This window comes from Oncorhynchus mykiss, chromosome 17, assembly GCF_013265735.2.
Source record: "Oncorhynchus mykiss isolate Arlee chromosome 17, USDA_OmykA_1.1, whole genome shotgun sequence".
NCBI classification, from domain to species: Eukaryota; Metazoa; Chordata; class Actinopteri; order Salmoniformes; family Salmonidae; genus Oncorhynchus; species Oncorhynchus mykiss.
In genome coordinates, this window is record NC_048581.1 from 79,142,484 (window position 1) to 79,156,021 (window position 13,538).

A 13,538-nucleotide genomic window follows, 5' to 3' on the forward strand; every position below is an offset into this window, starting at 1 on the left:
ACGGAGAGGAGGATAAGAGAGGTGGATAAGAGAGGTGGATAGAGAGGAGGAGAGAGAGGAGAATATAGAGGAGGATAAAGAGGAGGATAAAGCGGAGGAGAGAGAGGAGGAGAGAGAGGTGGAGAGAGGAGGAGAGAGAGGAGGTGGACAGAGAGGAGGATACGAGCGGTGGATAGAGAGGAGGAGAGAGAGGAGGACAGAGAGGAGGAGAGAGAGTATAGAGAGTAGGAGAGAGAGGAGAGAGTGGAGGACAGAGAGGGGGAGAGAGAGGAGGAGAGAGAGGAGGATAGAGAGGAGGATAAAGAGGAGGATAGAGAGGAGAATAGAGAAGAGGATAGAGAGGAGGAAAGAGAGGAGGACGGAGAGGAGGAGAGGAGGATAAGAGAGGTGGATAGAGAGGAGGAGAGAGAGGAGAATAGAGAGGAGGATAAAGAGGAGGAGAGAGAGGAGGAGAGAGGAGGTGAGAGAGGATAAGAGGAGAGAGAGGAGGATAGAGAGGAGAAGGAGAGAGAGGAGGATGAAGAGGAGGAGAGAGAGGAGGACAGAGAGTGGATAAGAGGATGAGAGAGAGGAGGACAGAGAGGAGGAGAGAGAGGGTAGAGAGGAGGAGAGAGAGGAGAGAGTGGAGGACAGAGAGGAGGAGAGAGAGGAGGAGAGATAGGAGGATAGAGAGGAGGATAAAGAGGAGGATAGAGAGGAGAATAGAGAGGAGGATAGAGAGGAGGAAAGAGAGGAGGACAGAGAGGAGGAGAGGAGGATAAGAGAGGTGGATAGAGAGGAGGAGAGAGAGGAGAATAGAGAGGAGGATAAAGAGGAGGAGAGAGGAGGTGAGAGAGGAGGAAAGAGAGGTGGAGAGAGGAGGAGAGAGAGAAGGATAAGAGAAGGAGAGAGAGGAGGATAGAGAGGGGGAGAGAGAGGAGGTGAGAGAGGAGGATAAAGAGGAGAAGAGAGGAGGATAGACAAGAGGAGGATAGAGAGGAGGATAGAGAGGAGGAGATAGGAGGATAGAGAAGAAGAGGATAGAGAGGAGGATAGACAAGAGGAGAGAGACGGACAGCAGATGAACCTTCACCTGTAGAGTTCAAGCACCAGAGTTCGATAAGAAACATTAAATCATTGTATTGAATGCAAAAACGTTTGGCGGAGCAAGATAGAGAGAGACAGTATGAGAGAAAAAGTGTGAAAAGGAATAAGACAGTGGATTGAAAATGTGAGCAGAGTATGATCTGTATGAAAACTGTCCTCCCATTTCTCCTGCAATTGTTAAACATGCAAAAATCTATTAGCTGTATTGTTCATTAGAATAGTGCCTGTCAAACTCAATTCATATCTATAATGGCTCTGCCAATTTCAAACATAATTGTTTGTTTTTGAAAACCTCTCAGCAGTGTGTATGGAAGTTTCATCACATCACAAGTTTAACGCAGACAGTGACTCATTTGATTACTCGCTCACTCTTTCTCTCTCTTTCTGTCACTCTTTCACACACACGCGCACATGTACACACATGTACACACAATCACACACAGACACACAGCTATTCACCACCTGTGTGAGTCATGCTAGTGCTCCTTGGCTTTGTAAATGCTAATAATAACTGTCCTTCCTCTTTAGAAAGACGTCTTCCTGAAGAGATCTGTTGTCATATGTCCTATTGTGTTTTGTCTGACAGATCCTGCCGGTAATTACAGGCAGAAGTCGGTGGTGAGCGATATCTGTTACCAGACAGAGATCTCCAGCCTCATGGACTTTGGGACTCCAGACTCCTCGCTTGATAAAGGTAAGGTGTTGCCATTGGAAATATGGGGCGTTGCCTTGGTGACGGAAGGAAGTGTGTGCATGGTGATTTGTGCCAGGAGTTGAGACAAAGACCTGTCAGCATGTCAGATGGGTGGACACAGACAGGAGCAAAGGCCTGTGAGTCTCTGTCTGCCTGCCTGCCTGCCTGCCTGCCTGCCTGCCTGCCTGCCTGCCTGCCTGCCTGCCTGCCTGCCTGCACGCACGCACGCACGCACGCACACAGGTTTAATGATCTGCTTGGCAATGTACTGTATACAGCCAATTCTGTGCTGGGCTCAGACACAATGCAGAGAAACATTGATAGCAGAGCTGAATGGGGTGAGAGGGGCAGATGTAACCTCTTTACATTCTATTGTTGTAGCATCTGAATAGAGAAGAGTACTATTGATGTTCGTCTTTGTTGTATTGTGGTTTTGGTCATTTTATGCTCTAATCACAGTCTTCATTTTGAGGTAAATGGCATCTAATTTTCCCTCTAAAGAACTTTCTGAATAAAAGCTCTCTCTCTTAGTTGTGATCTTGATGATCAGTAACGATACTGAGGAGGATTGTCATAAAGAGTATTGATCACCTGAAGCTTATTGGTCAATATATAAGTCTTGTGGGCATTTCATTTTCTCCTACTTAATGATACCCATTATTCTTTATCACGCTGCCAGAAAGCCAGAAGAGTGTCCCCCACAATTGTAATTGAAATCATTTCATCGAATACTGCCCCTTCAAGCAGCAGAAGTACACTCTCAGGTCATTAAATGAGCCTCATGACACTTCAGTCAGCCAGAGGTAGTATCTATCTGAGTCACTCCTTCATCTCTCACTCCTTCCCTCCCTTCTTCCCCTCCCAGGGCAATTATTAATATCTTAATGCCCGTCTTTCTCAGCTCTCCATCAACACTCTCATGTGCTTATAATGCAGAGTGACCAATCATCTGGTGCAGCTGGAGGACAGGGGGAGCAGAGAAAGAGAGGGAGGAGGAGAGGGAGAGAAATGGAGGGGGAGAGGAAGGGAGCGAGAATAAGATAGGGAAGAGAAAGAGAGGGAGGGAGCGAGCGAGCGAGGAAGCGAGAGAGAGGGGGGGGGGTGCAGGAGAGAGAGGGAGAGCCCCACCCTCTTCAACATATACATCAACAAATTGGCGAGGGCACTAGAAAAGTCTGCAGCACCCAGACTGTACAAGGTAAAACACCAAATAATGCATGCAGAGCAGAATTTGGCTTAAACCGGCTAATTACCAAAGTCCAGCTTGTAAATTCTACAACCACCTAAAAGGAAGAGATTCCCAAACCTTCCATAACAAAGCCATCACCTACAGAGATGGACCTGGAGAAGAGTCCCCTAAGCAAGCTGGTCCTGGGGCTCTGTTCACAAACACCAACAGACCCCATAAAGCCCCAGGACAGCAACACAATTAGACCACTGGAAAGAATTACCAAAAAACAGAGCAAACTAGAATATTATTTGGCCCTAAACAGAGAGTACACACTGGCAGAATACCTGACCACTGTGATTGACCCAAAATTAATCTCTTAAGGATCGGACCCTTTTTTTAAATGTTTGCCTAAAATGACATTTGTGGAAATGTTTAAAAAAAATGTATACCATCATCTTTGAAATGCAAGAGAAAGGTCATAATGAATTATTCTAGCCCAGGCGCAATTTAAACTTTGGCACCTAGATAGCAGCACTGTATGTGCAAAGTTTTAGAGTGATCTAGTGAAGTATTGCATATCTATTCAAAATGTTGTTTTTTGCCATTTCTAACCTCACACTTGTTGTTTATGTTTTGGGGCGGCAGGTAGCCTAGTGGTCAGAGCATTGGACTAGTAACTACAAGATTGCAAGATCAAATCCCTGCCCTGACAAGCAAATATTATGTCGTTCTGCCCCTGAACAAGGCAGTTATCCCACTGTTCCTGGGTTGTCCTTTACAAATAAGAATTTGTTCTTATCTGACTTGCCTAGTTAAATAATGTACATGGATTTTATAATGTCGTATGTTTTTCCCTGAACCCCACTTTTCATCTATTTCTATAGCAGACCCTCATGACACGATTATTCCAAATATTTTGTGAAGTTAACAAAGCATGAGAAGACCTTTGGTTTGTTTGTTTGTCACTTAGGGTTTGCAGGGTGAGTATGTGATCTGTCGTACGTTCATTTGGTATAAAGCCAATATGACATTTGCTCAGTACATTGTTTTCACTGAGGAAATGTACTGGTCTGCTGTTAATGATAATGCAGAGGATTTACCCAAGGATGAGGGATGCATTTCCCACGGTAGTTATTAGGGAACAATTTGTCTCCACTTTTGTGGATTGTGGATATCAGTCCTTGGTTCCTAATATTGGGGAAGATTCCAGAGCTACGGATGATGTTAAAGAGTTTAAGACAATTGGAATGTGTGGTCTGTATACAGTGGGGCAAAAAAGTATTTAGTCAGCCACCAATTGTGCAAGTTCTCCCACTTAAAAAGATGAGAAAGGCCTGGAGTTTTCATCATAGGTTCACTTCAACTATGACAGACAAAATGAGAAAAAGAAATCCAGAAAATCACATTGTAGGATTTTTTATGAATTTATTTGCAAATTATGGTGGAAAATAAGTAGATGTATGCCTACCTTCAAACTCAGTGCCTCTTTGCTTGACATCATGGGAAAATCAAAAGAAATCAGCTAAGACCTCAGAAAAAAATGGTCTGGTTGAACAAGTCTGGTTCATCCTTGGGAGCAATTTCCAAATGCCTGAAGGTACCACATTCATCTGTACAAACAATAGTACGCAAGTATAAACACCATGGGACCACGCAGGCATCATACCGCTCAGGAAGGAGAGGCGTTCTGTCTCCTAGAGATGAATGAACTTCGGTGCAAATATTGCAAATCAATCCAAGAACAACAGCAAAGGACCTTGTGAAGATGCTTGAGGAAACATTTACAAAGTATCTATATCCACAGTAAAACGAGTCCTATATCGACATAACCTGAAAGGCCGCTCAGGAAGGAAGAAGCCGCCGCTCCAAAACCGCCATAAAAAAGCCAGACTACGGTTTGCAACTGCACATGGGGACAAAGATTGTACTGTTTTGGAGAAATGTCCTCTGGTCTGATGAATGACCATCGTTATGTCTCAATCTTGTAGAGAATTTGTGGGCAGAACTGAAAAAGCGTATGCGAGCAAGGAGGCCTACAAACCTGACTCAGTTACACCAGCTCTGTCAAGAGGAATTGACCAAAATTCACCTAACTTATTGTGGGAAGCTTGTGGAAGGCTACCTGAAACGTTTGACCCAAGTTAAACAATTGAAAGGCAATGCTACCAAATACTAATTGAGTGTATGTAAACTTCTGACCCACTGGGAATGTGATGAAAGAAATAAAAGCAGACCTAAAACAGGGACTTTTTACTAGGATTAAATGTCAGGAATTGTGAAAAACTGAGTTTAAATGTATTTGGCTAAGTTGTATGTAAACCTCCGACTTCAACAGTATGTAGGTCCTGGATGGCAGGAAGCTTTGCTCCAGTGATGTACGGGGTCGTTCGCACCACCCTCTGTAGCTTCTTGTGGTCAGATGTCGAGCAGTTGCCATACCAAGCGGTGATGCTCTCTGTGGTGCAGCTGTAAAACCTTTACAGAATCTGGGGGCCCATGCCAAATCTTTTCAGTCTCCTGAGGGGGGAAAGGTTTTGTTGTGCCCTCTTCACAACTGTCTTGGTATGTTTGGACCATGATGGTTTGTTGGTGATGTGGACACCAAGGAACTTGAAGCTCTCGACCTGCTCCACCACAGCCCAGTCGATGTTAATGGGGGCCTGTTCGGCCCACCTTTTCCTGTAGTCCACGTTCAATGTGTTTAGTTATGACATCAAGGATAGCTGTATGAGGGGTGAAAAGACAGGATAGAGGACTGAGAGTATGAAGACAAAAGAGCAGCATCATGAGAAGGGTAACCGTAAGTAAAAATATCAGTCAATTGATTCCAGCTACACTGAAACCAAGGCTGAAACAAGTAAACTCTGAATGGGCGTTAGATGAATGAGAATGAGAATGACACATGACTGTGATTATTGAGCAGTCAGTGAATCAGTCAGTCAGTCAGTCAGCCAGTCAGCCAGCCAGCCAGCCAGCCAGCCAGCCAGCCAGCCAGCCAGCCAGCCAGCCAGCCAGCCAGCCAGCCAGCCAGCCAGCCAGCCAGCCAGCCAGCCAGCGAGCGAGTGAGTGAGTGAGTAACAGATCCATTGCATCAGTTGACAAGCATCTGGCTAAAATGTCTGTGATGTTTGGGCCATGTTGAAAGATGAAACACACACATTGGAGCATCATCCACTGACAAGCATGATAGATGGCTTACTTGTGCTCATTACTTCAATAGCAATAGGTGACACACTCTCTCCCACACATAAGTCTAAATATGCACATATGTATTCTATATTTGAGACATAATTATTCCGTGCAGGCTTAGCACTAGAAAATAGCACTATATTAGGTTTGTGGTAGCCAAGTAATGAAATTCTGTGACAGAATCATAAGAAACATCTAAATCCATTTGAGGATGGAAAAAATATGCATGTTACATTTTTAGTTGCAAGTTTATGTATTACTAATACAGTAAACATAATAATACAACACTTTCAGTCTATACAAACTGTACACGTTAGTACTAAGCTACAATGTTTCAGGAGTAAAAATAGCCAGCAGGAAGTCAGATTTTACTCTGAAATGAATCCCCCCCAGTGTCTTGTTTACACTTCCTTTAACCAATGCTGGGCTTATCTCTGTTCCTCTACCTGACTGCACCTGCTGTCCCTTTCTTGGGCCCTGGGACTGGGAGAAAACACCAGCACTTCCTGGGTTGCGTTCTCACATAAACAACCCCAGTGATGTGTGTGGAATTGTTTTGATGTACTTTCATTTGTGACCAGGAAGTACTGTATGTCTCAAGTTTCAAGTTTTATTTTCACATGCAAGTACAGTCCCTACAGGTGTATTGTTCTCTGTACAGTAAGTGAGATGTTCAGTATAGTATATAGTAAGTATATAGTATATACAGTATATAGTTAGTATATAGTCCTGTACTGTACGGACAGTGTGGCATTCAACTCTCTGCCATCAGGTGGAGTAGGAGTGCTATAACAGTGACTCACCTGTCCTACCACCTACAGGTACGCCCTCCCTCCTCTGAGAGAGAGAGAGAGAGAGTAAGAGAGAGAGAGAGAGAGAGAGCTCCATAGATAGATTCCAGAGAGAGAGCTGGGAAGGGTTAAAAAGAGGAGTGGTTTGGAATGGAAACTGCCTCTGGGCGTGTACCAGAACAGGTAGAGAAAAGGGCGGGGGAGAGAGAGAGGGGTTGAGAGAGAGAACGTGCAAATGACAGAGAGGGAGATAGCTAGAGAGAACAGAAAACAGGCTCACTCACGCACTCAGGGGAACTCTTCCTAGTAACCTGGCTGGGTGGACCTAATGACCAGAGCTGCGAGTGGCTGGGAGAGAGGCTGCTGTGCTATGGTGCATTTCTGAATGGTGTCTGTCTGTGTTGGGTTCCTCTGCTATGAGAACACACACCAGCACTGACCGTGGAGCCCAGCGTAGCCTGTACTGTGGAGGAGGAGGAGGACATGAGGTCCGACAGGGAGGAGGGGACACCCGGTGAGTGAGCGAAAGAAAGAGGAATGTGTTTAGAGGATAAGCCAGAGTTCTGTTTTTAAGGTAGAAGAGTGTGTTTAGAGGATCACTCACTGTTGTGACGGTTGGTTTAAGCCAGAGTTATATTTCTAAGGTAGAAGAGTGTGTTTAGAGGATCACTCGCTGTTGTGACGGTTGGTTTAAGCCAGAGTTCTGTTTTTAAGGTAAAAGAGTGTGTTTAGAGGATCACTCACTGTTGTGACAGTTGATTTAAGCCAGAGTTCTGTTTCTACTGTAGAGGCGTGTGTGAGTTCATGAGTTCGTCTTTAACATGTATACCCATTCGTTTTAATATTCACACTGAATTTATTAACATATTTGATGGTAGTAGGCTCCTAACCTCCTTTGTTTATTTGCTTTACATAAGCATGTTGACCTGGATCTGATATGTATGTTGATTCATATGCGTGTTAATCTGTTAATCTACCATGAGTGAGTCTGGTATTTAGGCAGATATTTGGTTGATGATCAGCTCAGACAACATAGCACACATAGACTACATCTCTGATAGATGACGAGTCAGTCTCTCACATGCCAGTACTCTGGAAGCTGTGTCCTGTTCTGTCTGGAGTCCTGTCTAGTCCTAGAACTACTATCCAATCAGCATATTGCCCCAGTGTTCACCCTACAATTCCTCCTCCCATGTCTTGCCTTTAATGTGTTGCAATGCATAGAAAATGGCAGCCACCAGATACAGCCATTCATTCAGGTGTTATCTGAGAGAGCCTCCAACACATCCAACTGGAACCCTGGTAGACACTGTCTCTGTGACAGGATCTATACTGTGTTTTTACCTGTAGCCCCCTGACAAGTTACATAAGACTGTGTGTGTGTGGGGGGGGGGGGGGGGGGGGGGGGGGGGGAGAGGCGCGGTGCGGCGCGGCGCATCTCCATGCACGCCTGTGTGTGTGTGCCTCCATGCACTCCTGTGTGTGTGTGCCTCCATGCACGCCTGTGTGTGTGGGGGGGGGGGGGGGGGGGTGCGAGCGTGCGTGCGTGCCTCCATGCACGCCTGTGTGTGTGTGCCTCCATGCACGCCTGTGTGCGTGCGTGCTCTGCTCATGCATGCATATTATGTGTGTGTGTGCATGCACATATGTGTGTGTGTGTGTGTACTTAATACTCACTCTTGTGTGTGTGTGTGCGTGCTGGTGGTGGCATTTCCGTGGATGAGTCCGAGTCTTATCCCGCATGACTCCTGCTGTTGATTTACTCCATACCCAGAGGTTTGAGGAAAGATAATGAGTTTGACAGAGTGAGACGCTGCTGCCAGATGGCACTATCAGAAATGGTCTCACTATCAGAGATGGTCTCACACTCTGCTCCAACAACAGCTCACAGCAGACCCATGATGACATGATCGACAGGCCTAGTCCTTGACCAGTGATCAGTCCACCTGGCTGGACCAGTCTAATGTGTTACAGCTCCATAGCGAGTGGAGGTCAGTGTACGAGAAGGATGCACCACCATTAGTTTGACTGTGGTTTTCCCAGAGATGTTCATGAATTGGGCACTGCTTTCATCTCCATCCTGGTTTGAGTGAAAAGAGCTACAATATGTTTAGATAGATTAGAGATTTTTGTCTTGTTGGTCTTGTTGGTCTTGTTGGCCTTGTTGGCCTTGTTGGCCTTGTTGGCCTTGTTGGCCTTGTTGGCCTTGTTGGCCTTGTTGGTAGTGTTGGCCTTGTTAGTCTTGTTGGTCTCATTGGTCTCGTTGGTCTTGTTGGTCTTATTGGTCTTGTTGGTCTTGTTGGTCGTATTGTTGTTCTTGTTGATCTTGTTGGCCTTGTTGGCCTTGTTGGCCTTGTTGGTCTTGTTGGTATTGTTGGCCTTGTTTGCCTTGTTGGTCGTGTTGGTCGTGTTGGTCTTGTTGGTCTTGTTGGTCTTGATGGCCTTGTTGGCCTTGTTGGTCTTGTTGTTCTTATTGTTCTTGTTGTATTTGTTGGCCTTCGTTGGTCTTCGTTGGTCTTGTTTGTCTTGTTTGTCTTGTTTGCCTTGTTGGCCTTGTTGGCCTTGTTGGCCTTTTTGGTCTTGTTATCCTTGTTGGACTTGTTAGTCTTGTTGGCCTTGTTGGCCTCGTTGGCCTCGTTGGTCTTGTTGGTAGTGCTAACTGACTCTGAGTTGAGCAGTCGCTCCAGGTTATTGCTGCTCTTCCAGAGGCACATCCCTGGCAGTAGGCCTAATCTCCTCATAATAAAAGTGTGAATTAATTACTGCTATTTCCAGTTGGCATGCCTACACTGAACCCTGTTGTAATGTAAACTCACAGCAATTAATTAATGGCTGCTGTTCCCTATAGATATACACACAGACATGGACGAGCCAGCTTGCACAATCATACACAAACACACAATCTCTCTGTGGGTTCATGCATGCAGAATTACACATGCAGATACTAGTAAGGAATAAACTGTAACATATAATGTATAGAGGGAAACCTAGGGTCCGCTCTCTCTAACATCTTGTTTGTGTTGTGCGTTGGATGTTGAAGTTAAGTGAAGTTGAGAGCCAATGCCAATGCATAATTGATGCTCACATATATTATAGAACAGTCCTGTAATAACCTGAGTGAGAAGAGGACTTGCTGGTCCTCACGTGCTGCCAAATGCTGTTCAGGGATCAACCAGGGAGGGTTTGTGTTGTGTTGTATTCTCGCACCCACCCACACTCATCCCGGCACTATCAATGGCTGAGAGACTGAGACAGCCTACAGGAAGGAGGTCAGAGACCTGGCAGAGTGGTGCCAGGACAACAACCTCTCCCTCAATGTCAGCAAAACAAAGGAGCGTGGACTACAGGAAACGGAAGGGCTGAGCACGCCCCCATTCACATAGAGGGGGCTATAGTGGAGACAGTCGAGAGCTTCAAGTTCCTGTCCACATCATCAAGGACCTACCATGGTCCACACACACCAACACAGTCCTGAAGAGGGCACGACAGCTTCTCTTCCCACTTAGGAGGCTGAAAAGATTTGGCTTGAGCCCTGAGATCCTCAAAAGGTTTTACAGCTACACCATTGAGAGCATCTTGACTGACTGCATCACCGCTTGGTATGGTAACTGTTTGGTATTCGACCACAAGGCCTTACAGGGGGTAATGCGTACAGCCCAGTACTTCACTGTGGCCGAGCTCCCTGTCAACCAGGACATCTATACCAGACGTTTCAGAAGATGGCCCTAGAAATTGTCAAAGACTCCAGTCACCCAAGTCACCGTCTGTTCTCTCTGCTATCACACTGCAAGCAGTACCGGAGCGCCAAGTCTGGGACCAAAATGCTCCTGAAAAGCTTCAACCCCAAAGCCATAAGGCTGCTGAAAAGTTCATTAAACGGCTACCCGTACTTTCTACTTTTCACCCCTACTTACATGTACATAGTACTTCAATCAATCACCTAACCAAACCTGCATGTATATATTACCTCAATCAATCACCTCAACTACCTCGTACCCCAGTACACTGACTCTGTACCGGTACTGCTTGTATATAGCCTGTATATAGCCTCGTTATAGTTTTTATTGTGTTATTTTATTGTTACTATTTTATTTTTATCTATTTGTAAATGTTCTTACTTTTTAACTGCATTGTTCATTGTTGGGAAAGGGCTCGTAAGTAAGCATTTCACAGTAAAGTCTACACTTGTTGTATTCGGTGCATGTGACAAAGTATTATTTGATTTGACTGCTGTAGAAAATGTCGACATAGTGTTGTGCAGCAGGTTTAGAACAGAAAATAATCTCCATGCAGCCTCCCAACCACCAAACTCCCCCTCGGATCCAAAACCGGTCATTGACTGAATGAATATGGTTGCTATTTTTGATGCAACCCTTTCCATCGGTCTTCCTGCATCATTTCATGTTGATTTGATGTTATCCTTTTATATAAGGCTTATATATGGGTCATCCTCTTGTCTTGAGATGTAAACTAAATTGGCTCTTTAGTGACTGGTCTTATCAGGTCGTTGTTAACAGCCATTTCGTGATACCTTACACGGTCTTAGAATAGACCTAAAGTAGATCTCACTGCTTCATGCAAAATAAAATGTGCCTGTTGCCTGTGAGACGTCGTAATAATGTGAACATATGGTTTAAATAGCCACTTAAAGTTTGTCATTTCCATTTTGAAATTTCAGACTTGAGTTTCCCTTATGAAAAATATATCAACCGCTACAAAAATGACCAAAAATGACCATTTCCTGTTGCTGCAGGATTATTTTCCTACTGTTTCCTACTTAACTGTATCAAATTAAGATCCCACATCTGTATGAGAGATCCCTGGGTTCATTCGGCAGGCTGTGTTTCCCTGACAATAAGGGCTATTATATCTGCATGAGTTTGATGAGGAGAAGCAGCCGACCCCTGTCATCCCCTACGGCGATCCCAACACAGCCCTCCTTTCGTGGGAATCATCTCTACCACGCAGTAATAATCAGAGAGGCAAAGCACACCAGGCATCCATGCACACACACAAGCACACACACTTGCATGCGCACACACAAACACACCGATACAGCCATCCACGCATCATGTGACTCCTCCGTCACAGACATACAGAGCAGAGGAACATTGTAGATGGAGCAGAGACATGGAAGCACAGATGCTCTGTGGCCAAGAGCAGACAATAAGACGCAATGTATTCACAGTGGTGTAAAGTACTTAAGTAAAAATACTTAAAAGTACTACTTAAGTAGTTTTTTTTTGTATCTGCATTTGACTTTACATACACTTGTGTTGGAGTCATTAAAACTTGTTTTTCAACCACTCCACAAAGTTCTTGTTAACAAACTATAGTTTTGGCAAGTCGGTTGGGACATCTACTTTGTGCATGACATGACACAAGTAATTTTTCCAACAATTGATTACAGACAGATTATTCCACTTATAATTCACTGTATCACAATTCCAGTGGGTCAGAAGTTTACACACACTAAGTTGACTGCGCAGCTTGGAATATTCCAGAAAATGATGTTATGGCTTTAGAAGCTTCTGATAGGCTAATTGACATCATTCAAGTCAATTGGAGGTGTACCTGTGGATGTATTTCAAGGCCTACCTTCAAACTCAGTGCCTCTTTGCTTGACATCATGGGAACATCAAAAGAAATCAACCAAGACCTCAGAAAAAAATGGTAGACTTCAACACAAGTCTGGTTCATGCTTGGGAGCAATTTCCAAATGCCTGAAGGTACCACGTTCATCTGTACAAACAATAGTACGCAAGTATAAAAACCATGGGACCATGCAGCCATCACACCGCTCAGGAAGGAGACGCGTTCTGTCTCCTAGAGATGAATGTACTTTGGTGCGAAAATTGCAAATCAATCCAAGAACAACAGCAAAGGACCTTGTGAAGATGCTGGAGGAAACAGGCACAAAGTATCTATATCCACACTTAAAAGAGTCCTATATCGACACAACCTGAAAGGCCGCTCAGCAAAGAAGAAGCCACTGCTCCAAAGCCGCCATAAAAAAGCCAGACGACAGTTTGCAACTGCACATGGCGATAAAGATCGTACTTTTTTGGAGAAATGTCCTCCTGTCTGATGAAACATAAATAGAACTGTTTGGCCTTAATGACCATTGTTATGTTTGGAGGAAAAAGGGGGAGTCTTGCAAGCCGAAGAACACCATCCCAACTATGAAGCGTGGGGGTAGCAGCATAATGTTGTGGGGGGGCTTTGTTGCAGGAGAGACTGGTGCACGTCAAAAAATAGATGGCATCATGAGGAAGGACAATATGTGGATATATTGAAGCATCATCTCAAGACATCAGTCAGGAAGTTAAAGCTTGGTTGCAAATGGGTCTTCCAAATGGACAATGACCCCAAGCATACTTCAAAGTTGTTGCAAAATGGCTTAAGGACAACAACGGCAAGGTACTGGAGTGGCCATGAAAAAGTCCTGACATCAATCCTATAGAAAATGTGTGGGCAGCACTGAAAAGCGTGTGCGAGCAAGGAGGCCTGCAAACCTGACTCAGTTACACCAGCTCTGTCAAGAGGAATGGGCCAAAATTCACCCAACTTATTGTGGGAAGCTTGTGGAAGGATACCCGTAACATTT

The 13,538-nt window shown here is 44.8% G+C and overlaps 1 protein-coding gene across 9 annotated transcripts in view; it reads left to right on the plus strand.

Moving 5' to 3' along the window:
* Positions 1–13,538, plus strand: part of LOC110494640 (kazrin) — a 246,870-nt gene that overhangs the window by 189,396 nt on the left and 43,936 nt on the right. For 8 of the 9 annotated variants that reach the window (XR_005036681.1, XR_002469301.2, XR_005036683.1 and 5 more), the window contains exon 4: positions 1,673–1,780. Coding sequence is in view for 5 of the 9 variants with exons in the window: in XM_021569878.2 (XP_021425553.2) it covers positions 1,673–1,780 (108 nt within the window). In the remaining 4 variants the exon portion in view is untranslated. Of the gene's footprint in view, positions 1–1,672; positions 1,781–7,136; positions 7,446–13,538 lie in introns of those variants that run through there. The other variant, XM_021569879.2, reaches the window with a different exon arrangement.